Source organism: Nomia melanderi, chromosome 2 (assembly GCF_051020985.1).
Source record: "Nomia melanderi isolate GNS246 chromosome 2, iyNomMela1, whole genome shotgun sequence".
NCBI classification, from domain to species: Eukaryota; Metazoa; Arthropoda; class Insecta; order Hymenoptera; family Halictidae; genus Nomia; species Nomia melanderi.
In genome coordinates this window covers 23,035,480-23,049,581 of record NC_135000.1, presented here as the reverse complement: position 1 = coordinate 23,049,581, position 14,102 = coordinate 23,035,480, and the positions used below count along the sequence as shown (strand labels likewise).

Genomic DNA, 14,102 nt, shown 5'->3' with positions numbered 1-14,102 from the left:
ATAGTGTTTTTATGGTAGAATTATTATATAATATAATTATATTTGAGAAATTGAAACTTGCTGATATATTCGAGCATGTAGTTTAGTATCACTTTCATCATTGTTGATTGATCTAATGCCAGAAGAACGCATTTAAGTAGCGTGTATAACTCACGGAACATTTACTGATGTTCATATTATTTTATTTTCAATCGTGGACTTTTTTCTTGCTGAGAATTCACTCTAGACCACTGCGGGACGTCGAGAACGGGCGGTAACGGCGCGATTAAACGCCGCCGTTGATGTTTACACCGAAAACTCCGTGGGAATCGAATTGTCGGCCCCCATCGACTATACGTACCCGTTCGTACACGCTGTCGCCCCCGTGGCAGAAAAGACCTGCGCCAGCTGCCCCGAACAATCCGGAATTCAGGAAATCGTTGTGCGGCCACGCCGCCGACTCCGAAATCTTTTCGTGATTAATGACACGGAAGCGATTTCGCCGCGCGGCGCCGCATTAACCGGGTTCTCACAGAGCGGAGAATTGAGCCGAACGGGGGCGGGGTGTTTCGGGAAAATACGTTCATTAGCCGAGAATGCTGATAGGGATTGCTGATGTAATGTTAAGAGCGGTGTAACGGTTCGTGCTTCCGTGTAGTTGAGCGGTATTTTTTATTGCCCTGATAATCTCGTTTTTGATAAATGAGCGATGACTTGTTGGGGTAGGTGCATGTTTGTTCGGGATGGTTAATTGATTTTCCTAGTATTTTTAGAAGCAAGGAAGAGGTTAATAAAGGCTATTGAAATAAATGTTCCCTGCGAACTGAAAGAAGTATGTCCAATCGAACCGATACAAGTGGAAAGAGAGCAATGAAACATCAACATGTTCAAGTAGTATCATATATTTCCTCTTAACGTACTTAATTAACTACATATGTACACTGGAGAAATTGTACGTGTCTTTATATGTACGTAGATCTGTGTATAATACATATATATTACAAAAGTTTTTATTCAACTACGGTTCGACCCGATCATCGTCGCGATTCCTAATAAACCTTAACAGTCCTCTAAGAAACTCCGAGTCCAGCTGGAACCGTTCACGTCCACCGTTGACACCCGAAATAAATAAAACAATCTTCGGAACCCTGCAATCCTACTAGAAGTAACCGATAAGTCGGACAACACCTCGAACCGTATTGTCATCCCTACGTATTAACAGGCTTACAACGCGTAATCATAGATTGTCTTCACAAACGAATCATTACATCGTGATACCTATCGGAAAATTATAAGATATTCGTAGACACTCTACTAAAACCGCCAGCGGTTCAAAGAGTCTTCTCATCGTTATCTACCCTCAACTAGAAACGAAACATGACTATTCTTAATCACCGAAACAGTTTCAATTGTCACGCGGCGACAGACAATCCTGCGCTCCCCCCAAAATGATCCCGACGAAATTCTTAGAGTTCCTCTACTGTTCGACAAATGTACACGCTATCGTCCTCCCTTCGCATCATCATGAGAAACCACATCCCGCACGCGCGACGATCACAGTCCACAACTCATCGACATCCTTCAGACCAGCCGCTCCTGTCTCCAGATTCCCCAATATTTACAAGAAACCAGACGTTACGCGGTCCCATCTCCACAGTTAATTGTCCACCTTGCGCAGCACCTCTTCCGCCTTCACTCTCAGCACCTCCGCGCTCTGCCTCCTGATCTCGTCGTCCGACGAGGCCGAGTCCTCCTCTTTGTCGTGCTTCGAACTGAGGTTCTGCGGCAGACTCTGCACCCCCAGGTTCAACGGGTGCCCGTGTAGGTGGCTGCCGAGCGTGTGCCCGTTCACGTTCCCGTGGTTCAAGGACGAGGCCGGGTTCAGGCCGACCGGGAGGACCGTGCTGAGCGACGCCAGGTTCTGAGGAAGCGGCAGCCCGATATACTGCGACAGGATCGCGTGCAACGGGGGCAGTTTCGGCGCGCTGGCCGGCCACGGCGGTGGGAACACCGGCGGGATGAACCAAGGGAACGCTCCCGCTGGTCCGCCCGATGGGTCCGCACCTGGCACACCACCAGCGGTTTGAAGTAATCGTGCGTGAAGGGACAACTCGTTGACACCTGCAATCACACCGTTTTGCAGGGATTTTAGTTCGTTGTTTCTGCGAATTTCAGCGGCTGGGGTAGTTGGCTGGTCGAAACAGGGCCGGGAGGGAGGGAGGAACGGCGGATGGCTGGTTGGCCCTTTGCGGTCCAACCTCCCGGGGACAAACCGGCCGGCACGCTCTGCGGTCTGGCTGTGCCTGCGGGCGCGCGCACCGCTCAAACTGACATTAATTACTATTTACCACGTTTTGTTGGCTATTGTGACGCGAAGACGTCCCATGGACGCCTATAGATTACTGGACCCGTTTGTGCTAGGCTGCGTTGTGTGTGACGGAAATTGAATAGAGTGGGATGAAGAGTTGAGTGGGCGAAAGATTCTGGATAGATTGGGAGAATGGTAAATAGCAATTGTTCAGTGCACTGAATCTCTTTTAGTTAAGTTTCTGTTTGGTATTGGTGGGTGATTAGGAGATTCGAAGTAAGGTGAAGCGGAAGGTTCTTTGTCGGGTGACTATTGATGTAGGAAGTAAATTTTGAAGAAAATCATTCGCTTGTCCAGGGGATATATATGGGGGTAGGTTTCACGAAGCGCTGGGAGTCCGGCTTTCATGAAAAATTAAACGGTCAAGCTTCCGTTGCGCTTCACTCGCATGCGATGGCCACGATGGCCGGCACTGAAATTAGATGTAATTGGCGTCGATTGCATCTACCCTTCGTAACGTTTCTCGCGCCTCGTCTGCTGGTATATTAACAAACATGCCACGCGGTTCGTCGTCGTCGCGAACGGACTGGGAATCGGAAAAATTCCTGATTTCCGCCGTGCAAACCGCGAAGGTTCAGACCGCTGGCCTTTGAGCACGGTCGAACATGGTTCGTAATTATGAAATCTTGATCTGCACTCACCGCTCTGTTCCACGTGCATGAAACTGGTGTCTCTGCCGAGCGCCTTTTCTTTCTTACGCCATTTCGCGCGCCTGTTTTGAAACCAGACCTGGAAAAGAAGAAACATCAATGCTGAGTATCGCTACATGATTGCCGTGTAAAAAGAAATATTAGAAATAAATGAAAACAAAGCGAGCGAAATAACGAGCGTAACTTATTGCGAAAGATTTTACTGTGTGCTTTAGAAAAAAAGCCCCTCTCTTTTGCCAGGGCGCATTAAGGGAACAATTGTCGCGCGAAATCATCGAATTATTTCTCGGAAGAAAATACGCCAGCAACGCATGAGAACCCTAGCCAGCCGTATCAGAACCACCCAACAAAAGCTTGCTCTCGAGGTTGATTAAGCTAATTGTTAACAATTATCCTGATTTCCTCCGTACCCCTGAGTGGCGACAACCCCTGCCCTCGCCCCTCGTCTTCCTACCAAACCCCTGGCACGCCGTTACCGCTGGCCCCGTTGCCATATAAATGCTTTCGCTTTCCGCCTGAGCTGCTCTGATTTTTCGTGGCCACCGGCAGACCCCGCGAAAGAGACGGAGAAAGAGAGGGAGATTGCGTTTTACATCCTTCCCCTATTGTGTCGGAAATCCAGCGCTTTTCAGCCGGCGACGGTCACCAGCCATCGATCCGATACGCGTCGATCGTCGGATCATCTTCTCGCGACGCCTTTTCTTCCGAGATTCCCTTCAATTGCCGGAATTGCTTTCTATTGCCAACGATATCAAGGGACGCGCCACGTACGACCGATTTATTTCACAGATTAACGAGGAATATAAACAAATAGATTAATATTTAGTCGGGAGGACATGAATCATATTAGCAAGGTCTAACATTAATTAGAATTGAAAAAATGAATTAAACGTTATTGGTGGTAAAATACTTTTTTGGTAGTTTACTTAAATTGTCTATAACATAAAGCAGATCAGCAATGATAGCATGGATACTTTTTTCATCGTTAATAGATACTTCTCAGTAAAAGCTCGTATTAAAAAATATTTTCCAACTTTCCATAAAATTCTTTAATGCGAGTGCTGCGCATCAAAATTCTAATCACGATAGACCACAGTATATACCTGATTTTTGTAGATTGTCCTGAGTAATCAATGTTGAGTCACTTCGGTTATCGAAAAGACGACAAAAAACCGAGTAGAAAATATTGTCGCGGAGCGGAGGCAAAAAATCAAGGAAAGTTTGAAAGTGACTGGTAGGCGCGCGGTCGGCTGTGCAGCGAGGGAAAGAGGCGAACGTCGCGAGGCCGGGGCGGGAAATTCAATTGCCTAATTGCTGTTAATTATTTAATCGTTCCTGAATACCCCGCTAACGCCTAAGTGCTCGCAAACCTTGCAGTGCGTCATTTAAGCGACCCAACGCGAACCCGAAAGTTTGAATCCCCTCCGCCTCCAGCCGCCCGCGCCCCTCGCGCCGACGGCAACCCCTCGCGCGCCGCGTCCCGTGCAGTCTCGGTGTAACGTTTTCACCGTCTCCGCCGCAAATTTCCTGTTCGCGCGCTCTCGCTTCTTCGATCCGCTAACTCTCAATTTTTCCGGCCCCGGCCGTCCCGAAAATTCCGTCCCCGTGTTCCGCGGAACGGTATTCCTCCCTTTGTCTTCGCCTTTTGTTCCGAGCGCCGTCGAAGCCATGAAAAGAGAAAGAAAAACAAAGAGAAACCGAAAGACAAAAACAATAAAAGGGAAGAGAAGAAAAAACCTCTTGTCAAATTGAAAAGCGTCGGTGGCGTCGGGGACGCACACCGCGTCGGAAAAAGCGAAAGCGAGCCTGATACGCGGGGAGAGAGTGTTACGGCGGGATAGGAAGCGGGCAGAAACGATTCGCGATTCCATTACCATCGGGCCCGATCGACGATCGAACACGATACATCGGCCGGCCATTAATACCGAAAAATGGGTAATTTCGCATCTGGAATTGAGGGCGGCGAGGGAGGAGTAGCGGAGGATTTCCTAGATTGAAATAAAGTGGCCGTGGCACCACTGCGCCGCGGCGGATCATTTAGCGGTTTTGTCGAGCGACGGCCAATTGCCGGCATTGTCGCTTGGCTGTACCACAATGGGCCAATCGGAATGCTCTCTGTCTCTTTTCAACTCTGCGCGCCACCCTTCGGCGACTGCTCCATCCACGACCCTTCTCTCTATGCTATATACATGCACACACAGTCGGACACACGTTCACACCGGTGCACACCCACACAGTGCAGTGTAGATGTGTACAACGCTCTCTTTCTCGTTCTCATCGTCCCTCTTTCTCTTATCCTCTTCCCTGTCCTTCTTGTATCCACCCCTCGCTCTACCTTCTCATCCTCTCGTCAACCATCTATCCCTATCTCTATCGTTCCTCGCCTGCTCGGCCGCTCTTCTCACTTCGCCGCGTGCGTACGAGGGTGTCAGGATGGTTACGCTAATCGAGTAACCGATTTCCATCCATGGAAAAGTCATAATTTATGGCGGAGACCGCGCCAATACCCGCAGCTGTCGTCACGGCGATTCCGCGTCACGTACCTGGCCCCCATCAGCTCGTTTCGCGAACGATCGAGTGATAATACAAATGAATAGGGGCCGGTATTTATCTCGCGCGATCCGCTGGCAACCGATCAGACGAATCGCTGGTCCGCGGGACAGCGGGAGTGTGGAAAATTATCGAAAATGAGAACGAATTCCTTTCCGAGCATGAAAATAACCGTTCTTAATAGGTCGCATGGATCGACTACGTTGTCTGTCTAATAATAAAGCATTTGCTAATGGACACATCTGCATCTTTTTGCAAGATTAGAGCGCGCTCCGTTACGCGCTGCCTTTGCCCCGTGTATCCGACGCACTCGAAACAAATGAGCGCGACCGGGGGCGGAAAAAAAATGTCGAGCAGACATTTTTTTAACTGCGTGTGTTATCGATTTAGACCGGTGTGCGCCGGTGAAACGTATATATAAAATCGTACGAAAAACGCGTCGTGTCGGATCGCGCGCGCGTGTGTGCCTGTGTGCGCAACGAACGAAATAAAGAAGAAAAAGATGGGAAATAGAATAATGTATAATGAAAAGGGGGTTGGAGACGATGAAAATCGCGTTGATTATTTAGACTGTTTCCAGGTTTATCGTCATATAGTCGCGCGGTTGCACCGTGTGCGTCAATCCGCTTTAGCGTTTCTTTTTTTTCCTTCCGTGTATTTTGCTTTTTTCATCGTTCATTTTTTGTTTTCATTCAAGCTGAAACACGCGCTCACCTGGCATTTCCTCACGCAGCCGTTAGAAAGACACGGCTGGAAAATAATTTCAAAGCAGATTACGACCCCGTGGTACGCGGCTCTTTATCGTTTGACTGGCTCGCATGAAATTAATCCTCCCCCTCCCGTGCCGCCTTTACTACCCCTCTTGACTGACCCCCCTCCGCCTACCGGCAGCATCGAGGGTATGATCTGGCGCGCGTCTTTTGCGAAATTACTGACGTCGAAGTGGAGCGGCAGATTTTCGGTACAATAGTGTGTAATTAGTTGAGAGGCCCACACTGAGGTTACGGCTCATTCAGCCGCCGCTTCCTACGTTCGAATATCATGCTTGAAAAGCTGCCGACGAGCGTGCAGGGGTTTAGAGACTATTTCCAGGACCTTCGGGAACCATAATTCTATCAAACTCCTCATGGATGAAAGAAGGAAAAAATATAAGTCGGGAAGCCGGTGTTTGTTCCTGGGAATTGATGGTTTGCGGAATGTTCTCGAAAACGAGTTCGGCACCGTTGCATTTTAACGACCTATCGTTTCGTTGTTTTGGTTTGTTGGCGTCCGTGTAAAACTGGATAAGTTTCCCAGGGTGCTATACGAGAAATCGCTTTTATGAATAATATGAAAGTTCATTAAAATAATGAGTAATGCGAGAAATTAAATTCGTAGAAGCACACTGAATGAAAATAACCTCCTTTTTTAAATTGAGAACTGAATTGTATCTATTATAGTTTTTAGTGAAACAAGAAATGTTATCGTCGAACTGGAATCGTTGAATATTAAATAAAATCATAGAAATTATACAGGACCGAGTTGTGAAATTGGCAAACAGTTATAGATTATAATAACCGATTAATTAAATGAAGAGTCAATTTCAAAAGGGTAATTCAACTCACCTGTACTCTGGCTTCGGAGAGATCCAGCCTCATAGCCAGTTCTTCTCTGGTGAACACATCCGGATACTGAGTATTCCCGAAGGCTTTTTCCAGTTCGTGTAGTTGGTAGGTGGTGAAAGTGGTACGCGAACGTCTCACCTTACGGGGACGGTCGGATTCACCAAGATTCAAAGAATCATGCAGAGCATCGTTCATCTGGTGATCACTCAGATGACCCAGCTCCGTTTCACCGCCATCAACTATCGCGTCGGACGACGTCGCGTGATCTGTGAACACAAGAAAATTTATTTCCAATAAAGAAAGAGATGATCAGTTACAACCTCTATAAATCAAATAATTGAATTACGCGGAAACCCTCGTGAACAAATTTCCGTTTAACAGAACCGGCCGCAAGATGAGTCCGTAAGAAAACGAAAATTCGCACGAACAATTCCGTCCGAGTGCCGATCTCCCGGATTCTCTGCGCCCGGGAGCGCAAAAACGGTGTCAAAAGGCGAATCGACAGCCGAAAAGCCGGTCGAAAATCGTTAACGACGATTGTGCCTAGCACAGAGACGCGATCGGCCGGGTGTTAAAGGCACACACGTATTAAAGTTTGAATGGGTGCGCGCACCGAACGGTCGCAAGGCCTCCAATGCTCGAGCGCAAGAGAGGATCGGGGCGATTAAGCTAAATCGTCCACGCTGCCAAAACGAAATTGACGTTTCGCTGATACACACGGCGAAGCGGCGAGAAGTGGACCAGGAGGGTGGAGGGTTGGAGATGCTGCGGGGTCGGTCGGTGTGGGTGCAATTTCATTTTTAAGCCGCGCTACGACTGCCGCCGATATATGCCCCGATACGCCGATCATGTCCGATCGGCGGATTTGCCAATTTTAAGCCTCACCCAGCGCTTCATTTTTTGTACATCCCCGGCCCGTGTATGAAATATGACGCATCGATGGCGAGCCTGTACACTATACCTACACGCTCGATAGTACTTAAAAACCGTTGCCGTCAGTGATTAGCAAATATCACGAGTGCATGTCGTACATTGGTGGCCCCGTCGGTGCGCACCCCCCGTGATGCAACCCTCGCGCGTAGCCGTGAAACACACACGCTCGACTCCGACCCTCTCTCTCTCTCACCCCCTCTCTCCATCTCTTTTCAGCGCCAACCCCCAGTTTTTCCACCCTGTCTCGCTTTTTACCCCCCGCGCTCATTCATGGACTAGTCTTTAACGGAGCATCGATATACCCGCTCGAAGGCTCATTACCGTCGAGCAACACACAAAATGTAAATTTTTGATTGACTGCGACAACAATCACTTTCTTATGAGAGGTTTAAAGTTACGCGGGGGTAACACGACACGCGATGGTACGGGGGACGGACGGTACACGGCGGATGCGGTGGGAACTTTCGAGACTTTTGAAAACCGCGTCGAAGGGTCGCGGCGGCGTGTTCCCTCGAGATTGGTTTGCGTTGCGGGCGTGCTCGATCGGAGGCGGAGATGGACGCCCGAACAATCAATTTTAATATTGACACGATATTAGCGACATTATCTGCCTCCATTTGCGACGGTGGGAGGCGCGTCGCGTGACGAGCGACACGGGGAATTAGAAAGCAATCTACGAAACAAAACCCGCGCGACCTCGCTGGGACGCGGCGCACGTGAAAATCTAGCCCCGATAAAAAGCGTAATGAACAGTTACTACATAATAGGATTGCGGGCGACGGAACGCGCGTGATCCCGCAGATCAGCGTGACTAATCACTTTTCTATCGCTGCCGGCTAATTAGAGACGCGGCGCGTTCAATTTCACAATTGACTAAGATTACCCGCGAAATTAGATAATATCGCGATAACGACGTCGACTTACATGGAGTTTCAATGTCTGTCTCGTTCCTGCCTATCCCCCCCGTCCCCTGCCGGTTACCCACGGTGCCGGTGCCTCTCACATCATCCCCTTACACGCGTTTACTTGAACTAATTAGACGCGCATTTACTACTCATGCGTTATAACGTTAATCCTACTTTTCAGTGCCGCTCTATCTGGCAGTTGCAATAGGTTGCGTCGATGCGAATCGTTCGAACCGGTCGCGTATGTCAGCGTGCGTGGATGGACGGATGGAGAGAGGATGCTAGAGAGCACCGGAGCGCGAGCGAGATAGACCGAGAGAGAGAGAGAAAGCCAACGGATACACGCGCGCCCGTACGTGTGCACGTAATCGCACTAACATTTAGGCAAACAAACGTCCGGATAATCCACGGTGAATAGAGAGATTTTTATGTTTTCATGCTAGGGCACAATGGGGCACCCACTTGATGCCTAACTCTCCGCTGCTTTTTATTAAATCTACGGACCCACCGATAGGGGTTGGACCGGGGTAGGGTGGCCCGTAAAAGGCAGTCCGCTAAATTAAAGATTTATTTACCGTGCCCCGCTGATGACCACATGCCCGACAGCCGAGGCTCTTCCTCCTCGGCCAAGATATTTATCGTTTAACAATGCCAAGAAGATATTACTTCCTGTTAACCCGCAGACATCCACATCGGGTCTCGGGGAATCGGGCTGCCCCTTGATTCGTGTTGATACTCTTTTAATCAAGCGTAATTGTCTCAACGTTCTGTTCTATGGAAATTAAATTCCGACGCTATTTCAGCGTTCGTTGCAATGGAATGGTTTGAACTACTTTGTAGAGGCAGGTATATGGACTTTGAGATAGACAGAAAACTGGAATGAATGGGCACGGAAGTTGCGCAGACGAGAAATTAAGAGAATTTCGAGGATTATTGTATTTTAGAATTGCATAAATCGGATATGGGAGTAAAAATGGAATAGTGTTTAGATGTCACGTGAATTGAGTTCTTCCCGGAGCCGACCCCATCGGCGGTTAATTGAATTTTCGCAGTCTACTACGGTCAAAATATTCATTTTCGCCGATTCGTTCGCCGCGGCGGAGTTACATCCGCCGACAATATTGACCGTAATCAAATTGAAAATGAAATTCCGCGATTACATTATTCCCCTTTTGATGGACCGTGGCCTCGAGCGCGTCGATCCGTAAGCGATTCCCGGTGGATCGTATATCGGTGAACGTGCAATGCGTGGGTATTATCAGACGCATTAATTATGTTAGACGACTGTACGCTCGAAATCCGCAAACACATCCTGATTTCTGCGCGCCACAATCGGCCCGGACCAATAATCGGTCCACCTGTATATAATGATCACTGACTACTGTGTTCCTACTTGTGTTCCCACACGTTATCACGAAATCCACAGCAATACTGTGATACCCATATCGAATGTCTTTCCGCCGCCGATGCCTTTTCTCACAAGAAAAACCACGCTGCCAAACGAAGACTAAATCATCTACAATCCCTGCCCGCATTGAACGTAACAATTTAATGATGTACCTCGCCGCACCCGTTTATCCCTGCACGAAATAAATCATTCCAGTGTCTCTAGACAATCGTATATTATCCATTTGATTTTATCCGCTGTTCCAGAGCAATTTAAACAATAAAAGACAAAATTCTTTAAATGTTTACTTCTCGTACAAGTTGAAGCATCGTTACTGAAATCGGTACGAAATATATACGATCTTCAGTCTACAGTACAATAATTTTTTACTATTGACCATGGCATTCTTCGCTGCATTTTCAACTGACGTCGAGCAAATTGTATTTTATTATAATCATTAACTAACGGTAATCACATAGAAATTCATTATACCTCATCCCGGCAAACAAGACCAGAGGAGTATATTAACACCCTGATAAACCGATTTGAAAGGGCCCAATTCCTGTCGCAATTTCCTCAAGATTATCAACGCTATTACCGACACGATCCATTCAGAAAAATACCGTCGGCACGCGAGCAACGGGTAATCAATCTACGGTATGCAATTACATTTTTCCCTTTTCGCGACGTCTACGTATACCCGAACGACGCCGGATACAACACGGCCGAGGGGGAGAAGCTCGCGGCGCATCTCCGCGGGCAAGATATACGCCGAGCTGGAACGGATTACACGAAGGTCCGGAGTCTTTGCGCTCCGGAAATCTAATAAAATCCGTAAGAGGGTTTACGGGTAATACGTTCATCGTTAAACTCCCCGGGATAATAGTGACGGCAAAAAAATCGGCGACTTTTCTTCGCGGGAACCCAATAAGCGTACGTTCACGCGGGTTTATTAATTTTCTATGGCCGGTGGATCGAGTTAGCGTCCCCGGTCGGATGATCGTGAATTAATCGTTCGACCCTTATCGGGCACGCTAATTCGCCGTTGGCGTTACACGGAACGGAGCCGGGAAAAGAGGCGAACCTGTTTACCGCGTTAATTATCGACGTCGTGTCTCGGCGGCGGCGTTTCTATGTCGTGCCAGGTGGCAATATGGAATCGCGACTTTGTACCGGGAACGGGGCTAATTCACCGCGAAGCAGCCGCGCGCGTGTCGCTGTTTCGAGAATTATACACCTCCGCTAATCACGGTTTCTGAGGAAACTCCGGCGGACCCGGCGTTCGAATATTTTAATGAAATAATTGCGTGCTCGTGCGTGCTCGAGCGGTCGCACGGCGAACGGGCCTCTCGCGAACAACCGCATGGATCGGTCGCGTGCCGCGTGTCTCGTTGTGAATTCACTGATCGTCGCCTCAGATTCGAATCCACGACCTAATTAGCCTTTCGATACGCTCGCGGTAATTAGACGACGCGCGAGGAAGATCTCCAGGCGAGCCGTTCGACGATGAATCGGCGGATGCCCGACGCCCGCGAGTCCGTTCCCCGTTCGCCGAACCGATCGATCGCCCCCGCGCGCTCTGTTATAACGATTTTCATAGGGAAACCGGCAATACGGCGTCCGCTAAATTGACATATAATTACCAGCGCTATCTGATGCGCCCGGACGATGGGTTAACGGAGATAACCCACTTTGTTTTCAGTTAGAGAGAAACTTTTTCCCCCGGCTACACTTTTTTTTTATCGCAATCGCGGCCGCATCGATGCGGCGACAATAAAATGTTGGTAAATGAGACCTTAGTTTACTCAACGATATTAGATACCAGATAATAATGCAACATTACGCGCCGCCGTATTGCCGTCGAGTAAATTGAGACTCGGTCTCGCTATCTATATACCCTAAACAAACCGGCTTCGCTGTGAACGGCGATAGTTCTATCCTATTAAATCGCGCAGGAATATAACGTCAACCGATCCGCCTCGCGATTTTTCGGCGCCGATCACGCGACACTGGTCCTGGAAGAAATTCGAATCTCGATTGACGCGATCAACACGACCGCCGATCCCCCGAAGAATAAAATACATCGTACCTTCGTCCTTACCATGGCCCAGGATTTGGTCGATGCTGTAGACGTTCTTCTTCTGGTTGTACGTTTGGGCCATGCTTCCTCTCTGGGGCGACGTCGACGACGGAAACTGTTTCAGTCTCTCACCGGTTATACTAGGCAACCGGATACGCGTGTACTGCTCGTGAATCACGACGGATCACTGACCGAACAACTGTCTCTCGTCCCGGCTGCTCGCGGAAAATCGTATTTCCCGCTGATCCCGCGGACAGATGGAGCTTTCGTGGAGAGAAAAACGTTGTTTGGCGCGCTCCAGTTAGTAGACGGAGAAAGAGGGTCTCGGTTGAAGCCGACTCACGCTGCGGAATGGTACGACCGAAGAAAAAGGAGCGGAAAATAAGAGACTTCGAGTGAGCGAGACGAAACGACGGAAGCGTAACGACTGCGGTTGCACGCGGCTCTCCGGGCTCGAAAAGAAAATGCGTCAATCGACGGCGCACCACGAACTGGCTCGTCGGACATGAAAGCAGCCCTTAATATCGCATACAGCCGCCCCACCTCGCAACCCCTAACACCGCCATATTAGCCTCCCCGCCAATGAGGGCGCGCGCTTCTCACCCAAAGCCACCCCACACTCGGGGGTTGAATGAGGCCTGGGCGGGGAATATTTTGCCCTTTCCGCGTAAATCCCCGGATTTTTTTCCACCTCCTCTTCCTCCTACCACCGTCCTACCGGTGTACCTTCTCTGTCGGTTCAATTCCTCCGTATCTCTCTGTTCATCACGCCGGCTCGCGTATGTCCATCCCTTTGTCTGTCTTTCGTTTTCCTCGTTCCCTCCGACGCTTCGGTTTCGATCCACCGGCGGGATATTTCTTCTCCTCTCTCTTTTCCACTCCGTCCCCGTTCGCCGCTTTCTCTACCGGACGAACGAAAACGTGAGATTATTTACCGCGTCTTTAGGTTACGCGAATTTTTCCAGATCGCGATTAATCTTACCCAAAGCGGCTCGGACTCGGTTACGTGGACGGTGTTTGCGACCGTGTTTCCATTGTTGCTGAATGTTAACATATTTGAGAGCAGGATTCTTTTTAGCGATATTACTGTGTTTAACTAATACCGAAGTAACACTGATTTCTGGAGCAATTATTCATTCGTTCCTCGAGCGAGGATGTTGGTTTTTTTCATTTTACTTTGGTTTCCTGTTTTGACGTGTGTCAGGTGCATTTACTCTGCGTTTCACTTGTATACTCGCCATTGTTTAATTTTATTCCAGACTCCGCAAGGAAATATTAATATTAAATTCCATAGTTGAGTGGTTAGAGACAGTCCCCAGCAGCCAAGGCTCATTGTTGTCAATTTTACAGTGGAGAACGTTCTACGCGATTCCACGCAGTTTATTATGAACAAAATCTGCCATCAAGCGACAGCATCTGTTGCCAGCATGATTATGCGGGAATCCTCTCGTTCAATCAATGTCCAATCATTCGCGCAAACTTTCAAGCACATCTCTACACGATGGAAATGCACGCGAGAACACAATGGTTAACACGCTCGTCGGCACGTGAATTTTGTGTTTCACATGAGCATAGTTATAGCTCGCTAGTTACCGCTATAAATATCATTAATAACAATTATTTGCTGATCAGAGACACGCTCTGCT

At 48.6% G+C, this 14,102-nt stretch overlaps 1 protein-coding gene across 2 annotated transcripts; it reads right to left on the bottom strand.

Annotated features, from left to right (window-relative positions):
• Positions 1-929: 929 nt before the first annotated feature.
• Positions 930-12,932, bottom strand: hbn (aristaless related homeobox homeobrain). Of its 2 annotated transcripts, none has more exons than XM_031976571.2 (4): positions 12,466-12,932; positions 7,152-7,417; positions 2,989-3,076; positions 930-2,100 (listed from the first exon to the last, which is right to left on the bottom strand). In XM_031976571.2, the coding sequence occupies exons 1-4, from the start codon at positions 12,536-12,538 to the stop codon at positions 1,637-1,639; spliced, it is 891 nt and encodes a 296-aa protein (XP_031832431.1). In that variant the 5' UTR covers positions 12,539-12,932; the 3' UTR covers positions 930-1,636. The 2 variants fall into 2 exon arrangements, with proteins under 2 accessions (XP_031832431.1, XP_076230323.1); XM_076374208.1 differs by having other exon boundaries at positions 12,478-12,932.
• Between the last annotated feature and the right edge of the window lie 1,170 nt (positions 12,933-14,102).